This window comes from Vidua macroura, chromosome 1 (assembly GCF_024509145.1).
Source record: "Vidua macroura isolate BioBank_ID:100142 chromosome 1, ASM2450914v1, whole genome shotgun sequence".
Taxonomy (NCBI): domain Eukaryota; kingdom Metazoa; phylum Chordata; class Aves; order Passeriformes; family Viduidae; genus Vidua; species Vidua macroura.
The window spans coordinates 94,253,527-94,277,437 of NC_071571.1; the positions used below are offsets into that span (position 1 = coordinate 94,253,527).

The 23,911-nt window shown below is 42.6% G+C and overlaps 1 protein-coding gene across 2 annotated transcripts in view; it reads right to left on the bottom strand.

The window, feature by feature from the left end:
• Positions 1-2,595: 2,595 nt before the first annotated feature.
• SCGN (secretagogin, EF-hand calcium binding protein) overlaps positions 2,596-23,911 on the bottom strand; it is a 75,609-nt gene continuing 54,293 nt past the window's right edge. Inside the window, exon 11 of one of the 2 annotated variants that reach the window (XM_053977986.1) lies at positions 2,596-3,089. In XM_053977986.1, coding sequence (XP_053833961.1) covers positions 3,075-3,089 — 15 coding nt within the window. In that variant the 3' untranslated portion in view covers positions 2,596-3,074. Of the gene's footprint in view, positions 3,090-17,675; positions 18,615-23,911 lie in introns of those variants that run through there. The other variant, XM_053977977.1, reaches the window with a different exon arrangement.

A 23,911-nucleotide genomic window follows, 5' to 3' on the forward strand; every position in this document is an offset into this window, starting at 1 on the left:
TTTTTTTTTTGATTCACCTGTAAGAAAAGCTGCTTTTTGGCTGTTCCATTCCTTCCCATATTTTCAACCCTGCATTAAACACATTATAGAAACAAGGTGAATACACTAATATGAGGAAATATGCTTTTTATATCACCAAAGAGACTACTGCTAGCAAAGATTCCTTTCAAATTTCTTCCAAAAAAATCTGATTTCTGCTGTTTTTTCTCAACCTGAGTTAAATATCCATCCTTTTGTAGGTCAGTGTAGACACCTTTAACCCACTCTGATCTGAGAAATGAACAGTTTCTGGATAGCTTATTAATTAGGCAAAAATTGGGGGTAATGTATGAGAAACTGGCTGTATTCGATGGTTAGTAGAAAAATAGAATGTTACATAAGTATTTATAAATTATGTATGGTTTGTCGATATTATTTCTTAATAGCATTTAATAATTTATTAAAAGTGAACGCTTCTCAATCAAGCTTCCCTGAAATCCAACTCGGTCCATTCTTGTATATTCTTTAAGATACACATCCCTTTTTGCTATTTCCAAATTAGTTACAGCTTTAGCCCGTTTCCCCCAGAGCAGAGCTGAGGCATGACTGGGACAGCTCGAGAAAATTCCTTTTTCCCTTGCCTCCCCTTTCCGTGCCCGTGCTGCGCTGTACGGAGCGGAGACTTTGGCTCCGTGCACCAGCAGGACCCAAGGCTCCAGGGCTGCTCCCAGGCCGCCCCAGCCCGGGCTGCACAAGGCACAGCAGCCCCTGCCAGCTGTTTTCCTCCTCACACTCGCTCGCAAAGATGGTTTTCATTTAACTGCTTTTGCTCAGCCACCTTTCAGGGGTTTTGTTTTTTGTTTTTTTTTTTTTTTCTCATTGCTTGCCAAGGGCACAGCATTCCTTTGACGATTTCTATAAATCTTCATCTGTTTTAGTAATCTGTGGTTACTTTACCCTGTTTCTGACCTGCAGAGCTTTTAAATCACCGTTTCTTCCCACGTGCCCATCTCTCAGCCCTTTCTTGCAGTCTTGTTCCCAGATGCATGTGGAATGTGGGGGGCACATTTGCTGTCACCCAGCCCCTTCCTGCATGCAGCACTTCACCAAATACTCTTATTTCTTGCCCTAAACTGGGCAAGGAAGTCACAGTGTAGGGATCCTAACAGGCCATCTTAAAAAATATTCAGATTTTCCTGTTTTCACTGCTTTTCATTTACCAGACTAACAAAAAGTGCTGCAACATGTGCCAGACTCACATTCCTGCTATGCTGGTTTTCAGCTTGCAAGGGGCTTCCTCCTCACTGCTGTGTACCTCATCAGTATTAACAAGTTATCTACATGCTCTGAGAGGAAAAAAATACCCCAGACTCACATCCAAGGAGTTATTTTTCTAACTCTATACCCTGCATTGAACTTACGAGAGTTACAAATAGCACATCTGAAGGGCTTGGGGAAACTGCTGAAACGACAGACTGGTTTTGGTTTCTTCAAATGTAAACCAAAATGAAACATAGCATGGAGAAGGAAAGAGGGAGGATGACAGCTATTGTTTAGCTTGTAGCAAGCAATGTTCCTGCCAGAGTGAAGATGGTCTCTACTTCATCAAACTCAGAGTACAATGCCAGGGAACATCCAGTGCCCTGGTGCAGGAGCTACCTAGAGGGGAACAAGAAGAATAATGCCACCAGCCACAACAGTAATGGATGCTCCAGGACCAGAGACTGGCTACTCCAATGTTTTTCCATTGTTTCATCCCTTGTGGCAGTGAAATATCTTATTTTCTTTCCTTTTAAGAGCTTTTGCCTTCAGGTCTACAAGAGATGTATGTACATTTAAGAGGAGAAAGAGCAGAGAGAGGGGAGGGTTGTTCTCAAGGCATGGGGAACTTGATGCTCCTTTTCTACCAAGGATGATGAAGCATTTGAGGAAACCTCTTGTGTGACTTTACTACAAAACACTTGAAGAAGGGAGACCAGAGCAGTAGTTGAGGGAATGGCACCTGCTGAGCTGCATGCAGAGCTCAAAATCAAGCATGAGGATGAGCACTTACTGTTGCAGCTCCCAGTGTGCATCCAGTCAGAGAGATGTGCTGGGGGAGTGGATGGAGGTCCCCAAGCTGTGTGTGCACGGGGACTCTGGCTTCAGCAGATCAAACCAACATGCTCTTGTGTCACCTGAAAATTTTCCCATTATTTCCCATATTATATAACCAGTTGTGCTTTGACATGTATCAGTGTACCAGAATCCCAGCAGCCAAACTCTGAGCACCACAAGAGAAGAAGTAAGGTGGGTTATGAGATCATGTGTCCATTTTCCAAATTACACCACAATTGGGATTAAAAGCAGCAGTGCTTTACAAGGATGGGAAAGGTGAGTTTTGTTGCCAGAGATGAGTTTAGGACTGGAAGGAGGGAAGAGAGAGGATCATGCTCCTTATTCTGCATCCAAGGTTTGCTTTAACTACATGACTCACCAGGATTCGACATTTCCCATGAAATACAAAAATATTCAAACTTTATTTGTTCTGTACATGAATCTGCTGAATTTAATGATTTTTAGCACCCTTTCAATTGTTTTGATTCTTGGTTTTCTGTTCTTTACCAAGGAGAAAAACAGGAAAAGCAATAACATTTCCCAGATGTCATTCATTGCAGCAGAGAAATAGATACCATCCCCTCAGAGTGTCCAGAAGTAGGTCCTTCTACTTCCATGTAGGTTAAAAATTTTGTTTACAATGTGCTGCTCTGCAATAACAGCTACTCATGATGTTAGAATGATTACTACAAATACTTTTAAAATATTATTGATTTAAAGGAAGTACTGCTGATCACAGGCCTAGGGTGTGCAAGCATCTGCCTGGTTCTCTTCTGCCTTTGTTGCTGGTCTTACTTCTACAGGAAACTGAAGCACAGTTGGAAGTTGGCAAGTGCAGCATACATCTTCTAATTAGTCCAATGCTATCAAATAATTTATGCAGATGGCATCATCTTTATCTTCCCAAGCATTTTTTCTGTGTGAAACTATGAATACTGAAGCACACTATGACACTGGAGTCATTTTCCTGCAGTAGTTATCCAAATTTTCTAGTGGAGTTAAGCTGACCAAATCTGGAAAGAAAATAATTGTTGTTAATATTTCCAAGTTAATGTCTTTTGGAGAAAACTGCTATCATGAAGATATAATCACAGTTTCCTTTGAAGTGCTTATCTAACTTGCTCAGTGAATAGAGAATCCTGCCTGTGGAACCTTTCTGCCATTCTTCTCAATCACAAACTGGTTTTAATCTCTTTTGGGTAACAATTTAACTCATCTGAATGCCATCTACCATCTTTGTTTCCTGGCAGCTGAAGTGTCAGGTCTGGTAACAGAGTAAGAGAGTATGAATTTTGCCCAGACTGTCTCACCATTCACCAAGAGCACAGAGAGGTTTTTAGCTTTGCATGGAATGCAATTGACTGCAAGGAGCAACCAGAATGTTCAAGAGAATATAATTTATTGAGAACTTCCACTTGGGAAGTGACTGAATGTCACCTTAAATAGACAACCCCAATATTCCTGAATTGCAGCTTTAGGCAATTTGTAAGGCACTATGTTTAGCTGGTAAGTCAAGCCCTCTCAAAACTGGTGCTTTGTGGTCTCACCTGCTAATAAAGGAAATAATAAGAAACCACCCTAGCCATGCGAGTCACACAACAAATAAATCTTTTCTGTTTGCTTACTGACTTGAATTCCTAAAAAATGTAACATGCTGCAGCTGAAAGCTTCTTAGTAAAAAAAAGATCAAAAATTGTCAGATGACTTTTTAAGTCTGCTCTTTGCAAAATTTCTTGGGCAGATCTGCTAGACCAGTGGCAGTGTTAAGATAAAGATAGATCAAAGATGTCATTCCTGCTTAAAAATAATAACAAAAAAAAAGGTTAGAGGGAAAGGTCACATATTCACATAGCAAACTCCATCTGATGTTTACTGCACATAGCTGTACCAGGCTGAAATCACCTGATCCTGTCAGAACTACTGAAGCCAACTCCTGTATGGAAAGGCACTGTGAAGCTCTAATTGGCTGGGACTGGACATAATCTCTTCTTCACCCACCTGATTTGCAAAGAGATTTGCCAAGAAGCGGCTTACTACATTGGAGATGTCCTTCAGCATGCCTTTGTGCCCTGCAAACACTGAAATTTAAATCATTTGTGCACAATCAATCCTTTCCAGAGCTTTCAGTCAAGGCAAACAGCCTCATGAGAGGCTTGAAGAAGTCCTTCAGAGCAGCTGTTTAGAAATTCATGAAGCATGAGGCACATTATATTCTCTTCCCACAGGCTGAGGGCCAGATGTTCAGTGGGTGTAAAGCAACAGAGCCTCAGTGTGGCTTTTTTGGGGGGCCACAGTGATTTATACCAGTCTAGAATCTGGCCCTTTGTGTTTCAGCCAATTGACTTCCCTAACCTCTGCTGCTGAAGAGCATGGTTTTGTGAGGTGAGGAGGGATGGGAAGTGTTCAGGATTACTAGCTGAAGTTGCTGAAAAGAGAAATCTCTCAGAAGACTCCTGATACCACTTCTCCAGGCCAAATTGCTGAAGTAAGCACAGGTTTTTGGTTGCGATGCATTTAAATATTTTCCTTCCCTTGTTTCTGCTGCTAGCAATGTACATAGATTCTTTATATCTGTTTACTCCCAAAGCAAGTTCACTTTTTCCAGCCTCTTAAGATCAGGAAATGAGAATATTTCTAAGTAGAGGTGATGTTCCTGTATTTTTGTTTTCTTCATAACTTGCATTTTCCTGAAACACGAGTGAGAATTACTCACGAGAGTATGGATTTCAGAATCAGACCTTTTGGTCATTTTGACAGTGTCATGGGAGGAAAAAACTGTTTCCCAGAACCAAACAATTTTATTGCATTCCAGAATCATGTGCAAAACAGGGATTCCATCTGTTCAACAGCATTCCCACTAAGTACAGTTCTGCCTGTAGCTCACCAGAATAAGCAGCTCAACAAAGGAGCCTCAGTTTTCAATGATAATGTTTTCTTCAAAATAGAAGACACCAGCAGAAAGGGTTTCATAATAATTTGCACATTTGCCAACATGTATTTTCTTAAATACTGTTTTGACTGCTAAGGGTACTGCAGAGTAGTAGAGCACTACAGCACACACTCATAAAATAAGCTTTCTCTGATCAGTTTTGCCAATTCTTTCAAATCCACAATAAATGAGTAAAATATAATAATAAAAAAAAAGCAGAATCTCAGAACCCATGGATTAAAACTGGGCTAATATAGACTTCTTTGTTTTTTCCCTTGACAGCTTTAAGAGTTTTGAACAAAGGGTGCCTGATTGCAGCAGTCTAGGTTTGGGCTAGTTTACTAGAACAATTCTACAATAAAAAGATTATAAATAAAAGAGAGGGGATTTAATTTATGAGATTCCACTAACTGAAGACCGGTGCCTGGGATTTTTATCATCCCCATGAACATCAGCAAGTTTTGCTTAGCAAGTGCAATGAAAAGCTTATGGAAACCCCAGGTTAGAGTTTTATAATTGCTTAATTCTGCATATCTCCATTTCTAAGTGTCTGCTTTGAGTTACTTCAAAGTCCTCTTAACAGTTTCTCCACCTGACTGAGATTCCCTTGACAGCTCTGCTCGTGCTTTTCCTTCAAGAATCTATCTGAAAAATAAAATATCATTTCAATGATTGATTGTGGAAAGGGATCATTGTTGGTCTGGGGAGTCAGCCTTGCTGGTGCACATGCTTTGCCTGTGGGTAAAGAGTGATGCCCACCAAGCCCAGTTTGCCCCAAACTCCCTTGTTTCCAGGCTAGAGGAGCCTGGAAATACTTGTACCCAGCTCATGGGTAATAGCAAGAGGGCTGGAAGGGATATGTCTTTCAAGACAGGGGCTGAAGTTGTTTTGTCCTTTCCTGTAAAGGTTCAGAGGGAGAGCAGGATGTCTCTCCAGCCTTATTCCACCCTTTTTGCCCAAAGTGCACCTGAGCTCGTCTGGTGCACCAGCATGGTTCTGCAACAGAGCCACCTCTTTCCTGCAGTCCTCCTATACCCAGAGCTCTGGGATCATCACCAGAGGGTGTCAGTATCCTGATCTCCCAGGATGTTTCTCACAAGATGTAGGTACTACAGCTGCCACCCACTGCACAGGTTTTCATGGTGGCTGGATTTTACCACGGTGCAGACAGTTCAGCATGATTAGATTGTAGGGTGCAATGGAAGTATGCCTGGTTTGACTCCTTGGATTCAGCTGTAGGTGCAGGTGTCATGAGGGCCACATGCTGGGAATGACAGAGAGGTACAACCCATGGACAAACCATGGACAATTAAGAGTCATCCCTTGCCTGCCTAATGATTCATATGGGTGTCTTCAGGAGTGCATTCATGGTGAGCTCCCAGGTTTTTGAAAGGGGGGAAGTACTTCCTGGGCAATAATTCTTCATGATTTTCATCTTTGTAAGAAAACTTTGTTAGGATTTTGCAGGAGCACTGGATGCAGTCTGGATATAGTTAATTTTATCAACAACAGGTCAAAACTTGTTGATGATCTGTCAGGTGGGAGTGCACCTAGTGGCTAAAGTGGAGAGGCCAGCAGAGAGCTTGGGGTTTAGGACTGAGTAGCAGGTATAAGCTGGTCCCTCATCTTCTTCATTTGTAAATGAGAATGAAGAGAAATAGCTGTAACTCTGCATCACAGGCTTAGCACGAGGCTTAATTAATTTGTGTTTGTGACACCCTGCCAAAAAGGTGTTAAGATAATTAGAAACGTAACTCTTACATCTGTTCAGGGCTACTCCACTGGGGCCACAGCCCATGATTAAGATTTCTAGCAGATGTCACAATGCAAATAGCAGTGACTTGTAAGTGGGAGTACAGTAAGGAGGAGCACGAGCAGCTCTCCTCCCTCTGAGGACAGGTACACTTAACTCCATCGCTGCTGCCCACACACCCTCATGTTGGGTGAGGGCCCTTCAAGGGATCCAGCCCCACACCCCGGTGCTGCTCAGCTCCATGTCTGGGGCAAAAGGGAGACTATGCTGAAAAATGGTGTTTTATGATAATCATGCAGCCTCTGCAAAGCAGATTAATCTCTTCCGTGCCTTCTACCCTCACTGCAGGCAACTGCAAGAGAGAGGCACTTGCAGCACGCTGCAGGAAAGCAGCTCTGCTGACACTGTTAGAGATGTGAGTGACATCACTTACATTTTTTGGAACAATGGCCTTTTTCCCACAACTGCCTTGGCTTTTGTTCCCTTTGCACTGGCGCCATGCAGCTGGCTAGGATCTGACATTATTCCCTTGAGTTTCAAGGAGAAAGCAGTCCCTGGAGAGTGGGTGTTTGGGAGGAGTCTGCATAATGTTGATGGGCCCCAGTTGATATTCAGGGGGAAGTGACAGTAATTGGTTTTAGCCTGCTCCATGCTTCAAACTTGAAATTTGTTAGAAAAAATGCCTGTCTGCAGAACAGAGATCCAGTCTGTTGGTATCTGTAGGGCTTGATGTAGTGGCATACATGGACAGGAGGGAGATGAAGGTAGCTATGCTAGGTAAGGGCTAGGAGCTCCATGGTCTGGATCCAGGTGGGAGAACAGAGATAAAACATGATCCTGTAAATAACAACTGCATTCCTTACTCTCCTTCCTCTCCAGAGCAAGTCAGTCCTGTGCATCAAGGTGAATCTTGGTTCTCCTGCTCTGCTCTTCCCCTATTGCTTCTCTAAAGTTCCCCTGCCTCCTTTGCTTCACTGCCTTCCTTCTCCTTAGCTGGATGCTTTTTCTTCTGTTGCAGCCTGGAGCTGTTTCCCACCAAGCCTGGGGTCCCTGATGCTCACAGGACTGATGGGGCTTTTACCCCACTAGGGTGTCCTGGCCTAGCATGACCTGCAGGAGCTGTGAGTGGCTAACCAGGAAAGGTTTTCTGCAAATTTAGCCACTCAGATCTCTGAAATTTGTTCAAACTAGGAGTCCTCACACATTTGGAAGAAATTAGGTACATTTCAGTGGCAATGCCATCAGTCTCCTACTCAGTGTACTCAGCAAAACACTGAGTAAAAATGTCATCTGCGTGAATACAATCTTTCTCTTAGGTCCTGCTAGTGTTAGGAATTTCCAAATGAAAGATCACACAATTTATGTCTTTTAAATATGGGTAAGAGGTACCTTCCCTAGCTTCTTCCTTGGCAATGGTAGAGCTATTTTGCCTGGGAGAAACAATACAAAATAATCACAAACAACCCCCTCCAAACCACAAAAATCCCAAACTGAAATCAACTCCCAACAAGACTTAACTAGCCTGAGGTAGGCATCCGGGGAAGATTTCAGCTTGCTCACTTTTGGCAGTGCCGTAAGGAAGCAAAGGCAGGTTGTCATGCCAGGAAATGCCAGGCAACCTGAACCTGAGGCAGGCTGCTCCTCTTGCCCGCTGAGCTGGCCTGGACACTTGGCACTCCATTCCAGGTGCGTTGGCTGTGGATGGCAGGTAGCCTCTCTTATGGATTCCTGCTGGCAAGCCTGCACCTGAAAAGCAGCACAGCGCCTTTTCTATTTAATGCAAAGCAGTTTGAAGCATGTGAAGTGGTAAGGACAAGGTGAGGCATTTTGGGTAATCACTGCGCAGAGACTTGGCACTTGGGTTCTGAAATAGCAATTTCCTGGGACATTGATTCAGCACTAGTGGAAAACACACATGGACTCCTGGGTTTATTAGGAGGGGAAGGGCAAAGCTTCAGCAATGTCATTACATAAATCCACAGTGAAGATCTCTCAGTTATCTGGTGTCTGGTCCCATCTCTCAAAGGTGGCATAGCGGAATTTGAAAAGGTGAGTAAAGGGCCAACACACTGGCCACAGGTGTGATACAGCTTCTCTAATACAGAAGATGAGCTGAAATTCCACAGTCTAGGAAAAAAGAGGACTGAGAGGAGAAACTGGAGAGGTTATAAAATCATTAAGTGAATGAATCACAGAATGCTTTGAGTCGGAAGAAACCTTAAAGATCATCAAGTTCCAGCCTCCTGCCATGGGCAGGGATACCTGTCACTGGACCAGGTTGCTCAGAGCTACATCCCACCTGCTCTTGAACACTTCCAGGAATGGGACATTCACAATTTCTCTGGGCAACCTGTTCCAGTGCCTCACCACCCTCAGAGTAAAGAATTTTTTCCTAATATCTAATTTTAACCTATTCTCCATTTGTGCTGTCATTACATGCTCTTGTAAATAGTCCCTCTCCGTGTCTCTTGTGGGCTCCCTTCAGGTTACTGGAAGGACACAATTAGGTCACCCCTAAGCTTTCACTTTTCCATGCTGAACAAAACAAATTCTCTCAGCCTTTCCTCATAGGAAAGGTGCTCTATCTCTCCAATCATCTTGGTGGCCCTGGACTCCCTTCAAGAGGTTGATGTCTTTCCTGTGCTGGGGACAGGAAGGTGAATAACAAGTAGTCATTGGCAGTTGCTCATAAGACAAAATCAAGAACCTTCAGATGGAGGTTTAAAACAAAGAGAAAATATTTTTCCCCATAGCACTTCATTAAACAGTGGGATGCCATAGGATGCTGTGAAGGCTAAAAGATTAAATTAGTTCTAAAGCACTTAGACTTAGCCACTGTCAGGGCTAATAAACACAGAGCTGCAGGTATGTTCTTTAGGTCTAGAAACCTCTGTTTGCCAGCTGCTAGAAGCCAGAACAACACATCAGGAGGAGCAGTACTGGTCCCAGGAGTATGCTGGTCCCAATCCTTAATTTTTTTTTTTTTTAATTTATTCCTTTTGTATTCAATGCTAACATTTTTCTGAGGCTATAGACTGAGTGGCATTGCACATAAGGTGGTTGTTTTACTTACAGTGCAACTACTGTGAAAATGCACCATCTATCATTTGAGGCAGCTGGGAAAACAACGTGTCCAAGACAGGGTTCTCTGGGCTGGAAGTTCATTAACACCCCATCAACAGAACTACATCAGGCATCAATTTGTACTGTTCATTTTCTACAAGTAGCTCCTTGGAGCACGAGTCCCTTCCAGCTAGCTTTGGTGGGTTGTGCTTCCTTGGGAAGGTTACAGTGTATAAAATAGCCATAAGCAAGACAAGTTCCAAGAATGGCTGCTGGTCTTCTCTCTTCATAAAAGGGATGAGATTGCAGTAACAGGCAGCATGTTTTAAGTTATTTTGTGTAGTTGTCTCAAAACCATTTCTTAGGGGAACAATAATTCTTGGGAGGAAGTGCCAGCTAAGAATTAATACTGATAAAACCTACATATTTCCTCCCGGGGATTCTCATGGGAAATGTCTAGCTTTGCTATTTAAAATTATTTTTTGAAAAATGTGCTACCAGTTAGGTGTTCTGGAAATAGATTAAGTAAAGGAGTGGGTGACAGGCATAAACATAAAAAAAGAATGGTGAACCTTCTGTCTCTAAGCTTGCCATGTGCAATTTGAGTACTCCTGAGAAGATAAGCAGTGCATTGGAACCTGTTTTTAAGCCAGCCACTAGATTACAGAAGCAGGCCTCCCAGTTTAAATCAGCTTCAAAGTGAATGACTGAAGAGTGATCCTGGAAAAAAAAAATCTCCAAAGGTATATTTTCCCTTTAATACACTGCCAAGAGTTTTCTCTACAACAGGAAGAGTTACTTCACAGGGACAGGGAAGCCAGGATTGGCCCTCAAACATAGTAGCAGGAAAGTTAAAATGTGAAATTATGCTGTTAATGAGCCTAAGACAGTAAAGTCATTATCTCCTGTCAGAGAAGCTGGAAAAGTATGTGAGGAAGAAGAGCCTGTGCTGTCTGCAAGACAATTGTGTCTGCTAATGAACCTGTAGGAGTGAAAGAACATCAAAAACGGGCCAGGAGTCCTTCTTGTTTGTTTTTCTTCCGGTAGGAATTTGTCTGAAGCTCTGTAGGACCCTGCTGTGTGCTGCCTTCAGGTTTCATCCAGATCATCCCACCTCTGAATAAAGGACCTCAAACCTGTAGCTGATGGAAGTAGGTGGCTTTAGACAATTGTGCCTTTCAGATACCCCACATTTTGCCTCCTCTGCTGTCCACCATCACTTTGTTGTGAGGTTGCTGATAGCACTGAAGTGACTGCCGTGGCTGGGCACAGTCTGACACAGCATGGAGCAGCTCCTTGCTTTTAGGCATCCCCCACCATTGTTCTTCTCCATATGGAACCCTGGGAAATTTTGATTCACCTCCTTGTTTCCTCAGCTGGGGACAACCCAGTGGCTTTGTGATACCAGTAAGACTTCCTCCTCCTAGAAAAGAAAGCTGTGAGATATGTTTTCTTCTGCCTTTTCACTGTCAGGACATCAGACTGAGCTGTATCCACCTCCTCAAGTTTCAGAGTGAGCCTTTGATACCAGACCCCACATCATGATGAGATTCTCCTCCAGCCTTTAAGACCATACTACAAAGAACTTACTGACCCTCCTTCATCCGCATTTACACATCATTGTGTCGTTTCCTGATACAAGACTTTCTTTCCTTCAGGCCATAGACCACTTACTGTCCAAATGCCTTGTGTTCATTTCACCAAGTCCTAATAATTTCTGACTATTTTTCCCATCTCCCTGCCTATTTGGGTAATCTGATATAAACCATTCTCCATTCTGTTTCTAATAGGAAGGCAAAGCTCTCCTGCAGGTTGACTCATTCTGGCACTTTCACGCTAACCTACAGTAGGTCTGCTGCAGAGTGACTGACTGTCACTCCAGCTTCCTTAACCTTTAGAAGACAGAGATGTGGAGAACAGCAAAGACATTCAGGGCTCCCAGTGAGGATGAGGGAGGTCTTGGCAGACAGTAAAGTCTGACCCAGAATTATTCAAGGTTGTATATACATATAACGGGATTAAAATTTTCACTAACATTTGTCAGAGGTTTTACCATTGATATCACCCTTGACAGGGTAGAGAAAACACCATTACACCCAAAAGAACAAACAATCAATAATCAGTGTGGAGGGGAATAGTAGATTCAGCTTTGCTTCCTAACGAAAAAGCTCATACAAAATAGTTGTTTATTTCCAGTGACAAAGAGGGAAGAACTGCTCATTTCTCAGAGCCTATTGGAAAAAATGAAGCTGACAAGAAAGGGAAGAAATTACAGAGATGAAATAGTCAGATGAACTTACTTCCCATATACACAGGCATAGTATATTTTTTCTTAAAAGAACCTGATATGAAAAATGTTATCATTGTTGGACTATGGGAAAGGAAACATTTTGCCTTCTCATCTTGGCTTGGTTTCAGGAGATAGAGCTGAAGCTGCCTTGTGCATTCCACAGAAGATGAATTTATCTTTAAACATTTTAGTTGTAGCCCCACTCCTCTCCATATGAAGGCACCAGTGTATCCAGGGAAGCAGAGCATCCACAGAGCTATGATACTGACGCTGCTGCTGAAGTCGATTGAATTTTGGTTCCTGAATTTCAGAAAAAGTTGTAGGTATTGCCTGGGAATTGCACAAGCTCAATGTATGATAAAAAAGGCTCACATTTATTAAGGACATTCAAATTAGAATCCCAAGTGAAAGGCAGATTATTTGAAAGACACAACAAGGGGGTAAAGTTCAGGCAGTTTGTTGATGGCATCAATTTTGTGCTGCCTGGCTATGGACATTCAGTTCTGGGATGAAGGAGTACAAGGCTGGAACTTGGGATGGGACCAAGTCAAGCTTTGCTGAGAAGCAGGAAGAGGAGTCACATGCAAACATTAATTTACTAGTCCAAGCACACAGCCACTAACAATGCCTGGGACCATTCCCAGGAGGCAGAACTTGCTTGTTCTGTTAAACAATTTTGTTCAAATTGTTGAACAATGGCAAAGTATTGTCAAATTGTTAGCATAGCTCCTGCCAAAGAGCATCTTCCAAAGATCTCCTGGCCCAGAAACTGTTCCCAGGAGGCAGCTTGAGATAGGCACACTCTTTGGTGAGTAGCAGAGGTTAAACATATGGTACTGGGGCCCTTAATGCCAGGGAGTGGAGCAGGGCACAATAAATTTACTTGTGCAGACATAGCTACAAGTTTTACGGAGAAAATAACACCTTGATTTGAGTGCTCCTGAGCAACCTATTTGGGAACTAGCAATGATTTTAAAAGGAGTGTTTACCAAGCCAAAACAAAGGCCTGCAACAATGCTCTGGATGTTACCAACCCATGAAGGGCTGCAGCTATCAGCTGGGGGATGGCCAGCCATGGAAGCAGTACTTGCTCCATGCCAGGGACTTTGGATACCAAGGTCTGGCCTTGTAGAGGAGAAGGGAGTGCAGTCACACATTATAAACACTGTTTCTAATAAAGATTTATTTTTTCCTACTTAATTTAAACACCCACACAGACAATCCTTTAGGGTTGTAAACACTTGCTGCTGGTAGATTAATTTGGTTGTTGCTGTATTTGTCATGCTGGTACTCGAGAAACTGAAAGCGGAAACAAGGAGAAACAAAGGGAAACAGCTGAAGTCAGTCATCCTCTGAAGTAAGTAAATCAAAAGCAAATAAATAGCACAGATAATGTAATTGGTGATTATAAGACTACATAGGATCCCATCAAAACACAGAATGAAATTAGCCACTCTCTTGATCTGCCTGTTGCTTATATAGCTCTTGTTTAAATGTCGTTGAAATAACAGTGTGCCAACAAATATAAACTGCAAACACAGCATTTTAATAAGCTCAAAGTGAAATAAAACAAGCCAGAGCAGATTTGTTGGCTCTTGCAGTTTTTTGTTTGCAAGATGGGGAGGTTGGAGGTGGGAGGCGTGTAGGAGAGTATTATTCCTTGCACATGTTTGTCTGGTGCTGATTTAGAGGGGCGATGTTAAAAACTTTCTGTGACATGTTACAGGCTATAATCTTCAAATTTAGAGCCTTGTATTGCTCTCAATCTAGTCACAAAATCCCCATTAAGGAGAGTAGAGAGCCCTGAGGAGTTTGTGTAATAGGCTTTAATAGCATCTAAGAAACAAAAATCTCCTCCTTAATGGTGCCCAAACCATCTTTTCTCACATTTTGCAGAAGGACCTTGGATACTAGTGTATTTGTCCTTCATCTAATCTGTTCTTTAAGAGTGCTCATCTAAATGTGGGCTTAAGATAGATCTAATTAACAGATCTGACCAGCTGATTAGTCAGATATAACAGCCACTGCAGTGTAGAAAGGTTAATCCCAAGTCTGAAGAAAGCCAAGTGACATCCTCTCTTCCCCCCCAGAATTTGCCATACACCCATCATTTTCCCTGTCACATTCTCCACTGTTTGTTAGTGCCTTGGTTAACAACATCACCTCCCAACTCACACTGCTTAGTTTTGCTTATGCTTTGCACAGCTAAAATCCCTGTAAACTTCCAAGCTGAAGCTTCTGCTTCAAATCCCAAAAATATTAATTTTTTCCAATGTGTAGGCAAAAGGCTTTGGCTGTTCCTCCTTTCTGAGCATAATCACCCTGTGCTGATGCTGTCAGAGGGGCCTGGTGGATGGAAAGAGGATGCTCATGGATGCTGCCAGAGAGCTTCTATCTAAGCAAAAGCATAGCCAGACAAGGCTGGGCATGGCAGGATTCAGGGACCAGAGCTCTGCTCCCAGCATGGCATGGCATGGCATGGCATCCCCCAGGACAATGCCACCCAGCCCCTTGCTTCACCACTACCTCTCTCCTCCCCTCTGAGCAAGCTTCTGCCTGGTGCTTTAGAAAATTAATGCTAAGTAGAAAACCATGAAAGCACATTACCTGTAAATTACCTGACTAATCATATTCTCTCTCCTGGGACCTATTACGCTTCCAAGCTTGCAACTTAGTCATCCTTGCAGGCAAGCTCTCCTCATTTTCCAGTTTTGTTCATCAGGTTCATCCAGAACATTTGCAAATTTCTTCGTTTTCCTCCAAGCTAGCTGTTCAGTCCTGCCAGGTGCTCAGCTCCCTGAGCACCCTCCAGGAAATTAATTAAGCACATGCTTGACTTTAAGCATGTGAAGCTGATGGCAATTAGGAAAATGGCAGGTTCTACAGCACTCTCTTTTTGCTGGCAATTCCTTAGGTAGATGAGATGAACTGTCCTCTAGAGACTCTTGCCTCTCTCCATTGACTTAGGAGGAAATCCTGACAGCCTGTGCACCAGTAAGAGCAGTTTGGATATACCAGCCAAGACATAGCATGTATATCCCTTGAGTAGGGTATTTTGACTCACATGGAAGATAAGTCAAGCACTATTTTTAGCATTCTTTATTGATTCCTGTATAATTTCCTTTGCTCTTCCTGTGGAAGTTCCTTCCTTTCCAGTAACACCAGCATTTGAAGTAGCACATCAATCCCTATTATGTGTCAAACCTGACTTTTTTGCCCAAGCCTCGGCATGATGCGGAAACTCTTAAACACAAAGTCTTCCTGTAATTTAAACACCCAACTGTATGTGTAATTCAAATAAGATGTGGTGACTGCTAATGAAGTTACCCCCAGGCTCAGCAGATAGTACAACTTTCTGGATTATTTGTAAGAAGGTTGATATAGAGCCACAAAAGACTTTATCTTGCCAGTGGCTCTATGAAACCTAAACTCTAAATAACTTTGGCTCTGCTAACATCCCTTCGTGGTTCTGATTTATTCTTCCCATCTGAAAATTACAGTAAAAAAGCAAAGTTATTTGCAATTACTTTTTACTTGCTCTCAAGCAACCTGCCTCTCAAAACCTCTTGGTGGAGTTGCTGCTTTTAAAACACATCACTGAAAAGAATTGATGTTTAATTCAACCCCGCTGCAAAAATGGAAGAAGTTGTGCCACTAGATCTGAAAGCCAGATTTAGAGGTGAAAGCTAAGCATCCAGTGCTGATACCTACTTGTGTCTTGATAAACAAAAGCAGGCTGTGTGAGATGAAGAGTACACAAGTGTTTTCACCTCAGCAGCAATGTATGCTGCATCAGATCTTTTTAGGTTAAGATCTGTCTATGACTATGCATAAAGCACAAAGTGAAGCAAGTGCAGTTTGCTCATTAACTATTTTTATCTCGTGCATTTACTATTGGTATGCCAGCCTTTGTCTTAGGATGTATCAAATGCTATCAAATGCTATTGTGCAGGATGACAGCAGACAGAAAGGACCTTGAAAATTTTTTTCATCTTAAGGACAAATTGCTTCCACCAAAGATCTTAGAGCCACATTTTCAATAAGCACCCAACCCTGTAAAAATGCCAAGGCATACTCAATGGGACCAAAAAAACCCCTGAGATGGTGTCTCTGCTTTTGCTAAGTATAAACGATTTGTCCCTGATCTGTTAGAGCTACACACACAGTTTCCATGGCAGAAACTGTGAGCAAAGGCATTGAACACAGCTACATTGACCACAACTGCATTGAAGCACAGGGACCCACCAGCTCCTCAAGGTTCACAATCCACCAGGCACATGTGCACCAGGGGAAGACAGAGGAGTGAAGGAGCATTGAGCTATCTATGCTACACATGTATGGCAGGAAAGCCAGCTGCAGGGTGTGATGCTCTGAACTCATGGCTCTTCCATACTGGGTGAAATCCTCCCATACACTGCTGCATTTGGGAAATGAAGGGGGTTAACCAAAGCAGTGACACTTGTGACCCAGACATGCTTCCCAACCAATACTACTTGCTGACTGCCTCCTGGGTAAGGGCACCCCTTAGGTGGTCCATGCTGAGCTTCTCAGTAAAGCAAGGAATCTCTCTTGGCTTCCCACTGCCCATGTTTGGGGACATAAGTGTCGAGCCAATGCACACCAAAGACAGGGGCCATTTTCCCCTCCTGAGGATATCATGGTGACAGCAAAGTGTGGGAAAGCTTTTCATTAAGGCAGCTTTCTGTCCAGCTCAGGTGAGCCCTGTGGGGGTGTGTAAATCCCAAAAGGCTTTGAAGGAGGCTGGAAATATTTAGTCAATGGGGACAAACTGATAACACTCAATGTCACAGAAGAGCTTTCTGTCCTTTTACCTAGGTGGCTAGCTTGGATTTTGAATACCAAGGCTATATATCTAACAAACAATTCACAGGCTGCAATATTTTTATCATTTTATTCTAAACTCTGAATAGCTTTAAATGCTTCACGAAACTCAAGTAAAAGCTAGACTTAACAATGGCCAAGCAGCTTGCACAAAAATTTAGCTGTCTACCTTGCTCTGCAGTTCTGAAATGCTTTAGATGGATGTTCTTGTGCAACACTAGCCCCGGCTTCCACGGTGTGCATTAGGACTGTAATAAATAAGTTGTGAGTTACATGGGCCTGACATGGTATTTATGAAAAGATCATATTTAGTCCTTTGAAACAGCCACCCTGCAGAAAGTCTGGCACTTGTACAAAGGCATTTATTCGGTGCATCCCCTTTAAAGGTCAGAAAAGAAAACTGAGAAGATGGGTAATTGCAAAACTGATTCTGAAAATGTGTTCTTATCTGCTGGACAAGAGGGGAATGTCAAGAAGGCAGGGAGGTGAGCTAAAGCAGGCTCAGGGAAGATGCAAATTCCAGGACCCTCACGTAGGCAGATGTTACGAAAGGAATTCCTCTTGCTTTTGCCATCTGAGGAGTGCTGTGCTGTCTTCAGCCAGCAGCAGAGATATCCAAGGGAGGAAAGAGTCATGTGCTGTTTAATCCACTTACCAATTCTTTGCAAGAGTGGGAACAGGGAGGAAAAAAAAATCTATTTAACAAGCATTTAACATGGCATTTGGACTTCCTTGTTTTGGTATCAACTGTCCTTTTAAATCCCAAATCTACCTTCCTATTCAGACATGAATTTTGATCTGGCAGATATTTCAGTGACCAACCCTCTTTTCTGTTGACTTCAGCAGATTTAAGTAGATTTTTTTACTAATGCTGCTGTTAATTTCAAATAGACATACGTCCTATCTAGTAAACAGCAATTAAAAAATAATCTAGTGTTATTCTAGTCCTGCTTTCTTAGAACCTGTTCCCTGAGACTGACATTACCCTGTTTTGCCTTCTCTGGTACTTTCTACCCACATTTTCACTGCTCCCAGGTTATGTCCATTAAACATTTGCTGCACTTTGTTACATGAGAGTGAAGATTAGTGTTTCACTATGTAATGTATGTAAGCACATGCTTTGAATTTGTTTGGATTTCAGTCTCTGATGAGTAGAGTTATTGCACACCTGGAGCACAAGCCTTAATCCTTTTTTTTTTTTTTTTTGGCTGGGTTTACAGTGATATGTTGAAGGGTCCAGAGTGGTCCATCCTCAAGCAAGGTGCAAGCTTTTAAACCAGGATTTCTGGGGCAACTTCAAATCAGGTACTATAGTGCAGGAAGGAAGGACAGGCAGGACTGACCACCTTGCAAAGTGGAAAGTCTCTTACACAGGAGCAGGTGTTCTTGTTGCAGGCAATGTTTGCTCCAGTAAGCATAAATTACCATTTCTGAGTTCCTGGCACTGGTGAAACTTACTGAGCAGACAGAAAGCCCAGGATACATGAACAGAGAGACACCAGGTGTCACCTGCTTTCACCAAAACTCAAATGAAAGATGTCCAAGGATTCCCGAAGCAGCAAAACTTCTTCCCCATAAAGACCAGATGAAGATGTTGCTCTTTTGAAATCACAAGAGATGGCATTTCTCTATACACATCAGCTGTTTCTTGTTTTGTTAATCTAGAAATAACAAAAGGAGATGTCAGATCTTGTCTGGAGTTAAGTGACGAGTACCATGTGATGGAGGTCCACATTTCTTGACTGTAAAATGAGACAGGCAGCATGCCAGTGAGACCACAAAGCAAAGGAAAATAAATAACCATTTGTGGTAGCAGCCTAAAACCCCCTTAGTTTCATGTCTCCCTTTTATTTACAGTATTGATGCGTTGGAATTGCTGGCATGAATTTGAACCAGTCAAAGAAAGCAGAAACCCCAAAGTTCTTGTTTCTGAACCAAGGTGGCCGAGTCACAAAGAGCAGCGTGTACCCTACGCTCCGGTCAGTGGCAGCAGTGCTGAGCCAGGGCAGAGGCGACCGAAGCCAAGTCCTGGAAGGGAGAGCCATAGGCTTTGCCACTGGCATTGCCCCGACTCTGCTGTGACCTCTTTGTCCCCACCACCATTATTCCTTTTATCACCTTCATGAAGGTGTTAATTGCTTCAAGGTTCCAAGGGTTGTTCTTTGAGTAAGCTCTTTTAGTGGCTTCATTCACTCAGCCAGCTGGAAACATTGGGTTTTGCTGGTGTTTGTGCCAAGGCAGCGCAAGGAAGAAGAGAGCCAGCCACAAATAGAGCAACAAAACATGGTGTGGGGTGTGCAACCATCTCCTGCCAAGTGAAGGAAATATTAACATTATGCTCCCCATCCGAAGCCTGAAAACACTAAGGTAAAAACAAAACAGGAATTTAAAGCTTTGCACAACAGCCACCAGGCCATAATGAGATTTATTCTGTGGTCTCTTAGATATTTTGGACTGATAGGCCCAGCAGCTCACAGCATGTGGTTTATGCATATCAGACTTAGGGCATGCATCTGGAAGAATGCACTTGTGGTGGATAAAGGTGAGACAGTATGTCTCCAAATTGAGATTCTAGTCTAATCTAGACTAGTCTATTTCTCTGCCTTCCTGTGTCCTACCAAAAAGCACACAGGCATGATCAGATCTCCTTTTTGTCCTTGGAAAGGTTACAGTAGTTACTAAATTATGAACTTCCTCTCTTGTCCTCTCCTGTTTTTAAACATACCCACTGAAAAAACAATGGAATTAAGCATAAGGAAACCTAAATGCTGGGATGGCTACTTCAAAAATGCTTTGGAAAAATGTTTATTATTGTGGATGAAAAACTAAGTACACCTACTCATCCCTCTGTATCTGTCATAATAATGTAACCATCACTTTCAGCAACCATACAGATTTGAAAAGCAGAATTCTGAGTGAACTACCTGTTCCATCTAACAAACTGTGAATAATGAACGGGAAACTGGGGCTGATGTAAATGCAGTCTGTTTTCCCACTTAATTCTGGACTTCTGCATAGGCACATGTTAGTTCTTCACCTCACAAAAACCTCATAATACCATGACACCAGCCCTGGTGTGTCCATGTTGTTTCAAGCCAAATGCACAGCTCTCAAGAAACAGGTCTGAGCTCCACCAGTGGAGCACTAGCAACTGCTGTGATAGATCCTCACGTCCTCTGGCCACTCACTTTCTTTTATGAGTTACAATCAATGGAGAAAGACAAGAAGGAGGGAGGACATGGAGCTTGTGCTGCTCAGAGGAGTCTCCCCCACAGTAATTTCTGGAGCTCCTTGTGGAGCTATGTGATGAGGAAGACCACTGGCATCTGAGTACAGCTAGCAACTATCATTTTATTCTTTAAGTATTTTAAGTTACAAGAAGTGGACACCCACAGTCCTCTCTGCCCATCACTTCAAGGGTCCTGTCTGTATCCAAAAAGGGAGACTGGGTCCTTATTTTACTTATGAAGGGCTTTGAAAATTCCTGTATTTGATGCTGTCAAGAATCAAGAAGTGGGATCTGTGGTAGGGATGCAAAGAAAGTAACATAAGCCTAGAGGAGAGCTTTAGGAGATTAGAGAAAGATGAATATTTAGATACGTGTATGAGTGAGCAAGAAGCTGTGCAGAAAATTAGCATCATTTAGATGCTGCCAATGTCTGAGGATATGAAAAAAGAGTATCAAGTCAAAGCAGCATTTCATTGATAAACTGTAGATGTATGAGAGGAGTATTATGGCCATGGTGTCTGCAGCAAGCAAGAGAATTGGTAGCACATTCTGCTGAAGAACACTTATATTCAGAAACAATCAAATGAGAGTGCAGAGCAGCTGCCATGTCTAGATTAGCTTGCTGTTTATAGAAACTGCTCACACATCTTTAAAACTTTCTCCTTTCAGCTTTGCCATTGTCTTTAATGAGTATAATTCAGTTGGCCACTATTTCTCAAGGCCACTAACCTCAAGATAGCATCACTGGAGAAGAACCAAGAATCACTTAGAAGCTGATTGAGAAGGATATCTGGGCTTTGCAGCACTTCTACTCCGAGGGAGCATCTAGTGAACCACACCAACACATCAGTGAAAGTAAGCCTTACTCAAGAAGGTGGCAGCAGATTTAATTCAGAAGTTGCTTATGCCTGTGGTGTGATCAGCTTCAGTGTCTCTGGACAGAGGCCTCTTTCTTTGCTTATTCTTAGTGTCCACTGTAAAGTGCCTGCTAGTGGCTGTTTCTTGACTATGTTGCCTTTCCTACTGCATGGCATTTGTAATATTTTTCAGGAAATACATTCTAAGCACTATCCCCATGAGAATTTGGGGACTTTTTCCCTGGGAACAACCTTTCTGACAAACAGATTTACACAGGTTTAATGCAAACTCTTAGCACAAAGCAACAGGATCATTCCAGGAAACACTTGGATTGACATGCAGTTGACAGGCAACCTCTGAGGAGACAGTAACAGCTGCCCTCCTTGGCTTAAATGTCTAGAATATTTAAAAAGCAAAGTTTCTTTCTCTTAAAAGGTGCTGGATGGACAATGTCCCTTAATTTGTCAAAAGATGCTAAATATAGATCTATGGGTCTGTACCAAAGACTCCAAATTCGAAAGTGCTGGCTGATATTGTTGTCTCACTGAGTTAGTTTCTGGTGGCCATGACTTAAACTGGAACATGAACCTCTTTGCACTCCTCTCAGTCCCTGACTGGGGGACTGAGTCTGGTTCTATAGGGACGTGTAACAAAGAGCAGATTTGCACCACTGGGTAGTGAGGGGAAGTTAAGCCCTTGCCACAGGTTGTGCTTATTCATAATGAGTGTCCCTGCGCATACTCTATGGTCAAGATAAATTTCAGGGGATTGGAGTTGATCAGCTAACTGTCTCTCATTGAGGCATACTTCAATCAACCTTGAGCTAAGGCAGCACATGAGTAATTATCACAAATTACATGGAGCAATGACTACTCTGTGTACCTTGGATCCTCTGTTCTCCTCCAGTGTGTCACCGAAGTGCACGCCATGGACCTGGGCTGGATTCTGGCTCCACTGAAACACTTGGAGCAACTTCAGTGTGAAAACCAGTGAATCCAGCCTCATGAATAAGAATATTAGTTTTCTCCTCTCCTAAGTACCTCTCACTGCTGCTGAGGTTTGGTTACATACTGAGATGTCTCATGATTTGTCATGCTGTGCACTTTCACGACAAGCTTTCTTTTCTCAGTCCCCTGTTAGACCTATCTGAAGTTTTCACCTTGCAGCCTTTTATTGGCTGAAATGACGTCTCAATTTAAAAGGTGCTAAATAAGGCAAATGAGCCTTATTTATCCCCAAAAATGACTTTGATAAGAATAATAGAAAGTCCAGCTCTATTCTTAGACTAGAGGTTGGCTCAGCAGCTGGGACTTTGGTAGAAGCTGTGTGAAGTAAGACATTAATTTATATTTTACTGAAAAAACCAACCAAACACCAAAAAACAGGAGAGTTTTGTTCCATCTGTTTCTCCTTCCTATCACCACTGTAAAGTCCTATTGAATCAGACACAATCAGTATTTGGTTCCTAACAGGAAGCACTTTTGTGGCCAGGCAGGTTTATATTTAGAATGGGAGTGGTTTAAGATGAGGGATGGGAGTTGTCTCCAAACATTGCCATTGCTTCTTTAATGGAATATACAGCTTGCCTCTCTCTTTAAATAGCAAAACAGGCCTCTGTAACCAATTATTAGAACTTGCAAGCCTTCCTCAGGCCCATAGATGGCATATTCCAACTATTTGTGTTCTGTGAAACCAGCAGTGGGCTGGAGAGCAAAACAACCTAAAAGGCAAGATTGAAATTGAAATGTTTCTTCACAGGCAAAAGAGAATAGCAGAGTTTTTTATCCCTGGAATTCAAAGGCAGAGAAGTGAGTAGCTCAGAGAAGATTCGGTGAATGCTCACAATGGATTCTCACCATTTACCCTTTGTCTAACTATAGACAAGAAATGCAATATGATGGCACAAATTGTTTCTGTTTTCCTGAAAACAAAAGCGACTGGAAATTAAGGCACTAAATGTAATGCAGATGGGAACTATGAAGAAAAGCACACCAGCAATGAATTTGGGAAGAGCCACAGACTCTCTTCCATGCCTGCTTCATAGTGATCTCAGCCCTTCAATTGTTCTTGCCACACTGGTGAAGCTGTTGAAAGCTGATCCAGTGTTATACCAGTCTGTGGCCTTCCTACACAAAAAAGGCAACACTAGGGAAAGACAAAGGACTCAAGTTTGTTCTCTGAGAGAGATATTTGTTAAAAAGCCTGAAGAGGATAAAAGATGTGCAAATGAAGTAGGACCCAGTTGACCCTTCTGGGCCTTTGGTTTTGAGCTTCCTATGTCAAAGTCACATCCAAGAGTTTGAGTAAAACTAAAATTGTATCTTCCTCTCCCATCTCAAATCCATACAAATTATGCATGCAGATTCTGTATAGAGGGTTAGGTAGCTGGGGACATATAGTGAAGTAATTTGGGAATTAGTTATGGATGAATAAGTTGATTTGTGGGAAGAGAAAAGATGATCTCAAAAGTATTTTACAAGCAGATCTAATTATTAGCCCGCTGTGACCATGAGTGCTGCGTTCTGGTACTTAGAGGCTCACATGGGATAAACCAAACCAGCCTTCAGCAGGAATAGTCTGGGGTAGAAGGAATAGGGAGGATGCACAGAATGTTTTTTTTTACCCACATGCCCATCATAGAAGCCCAGTTCACTTCTAGCCCAGCAAAACTGATGCTCAGGGATGTTGTGTACTTCACTGTGCAGTTAGAAGGAATAATGCTTCTTGTCGTCACTGGTGGAGCAGATTTCAATGTCTTCAGATACTTCCCTGCAGCCACATCATCTATGGCAGGACAGGAAGCGCTTGTGTGGCCAGGCCAAGTGGCACAGAAAAGGTCTTATCCATGCTGCTCATGGTAGCCACCCCCAG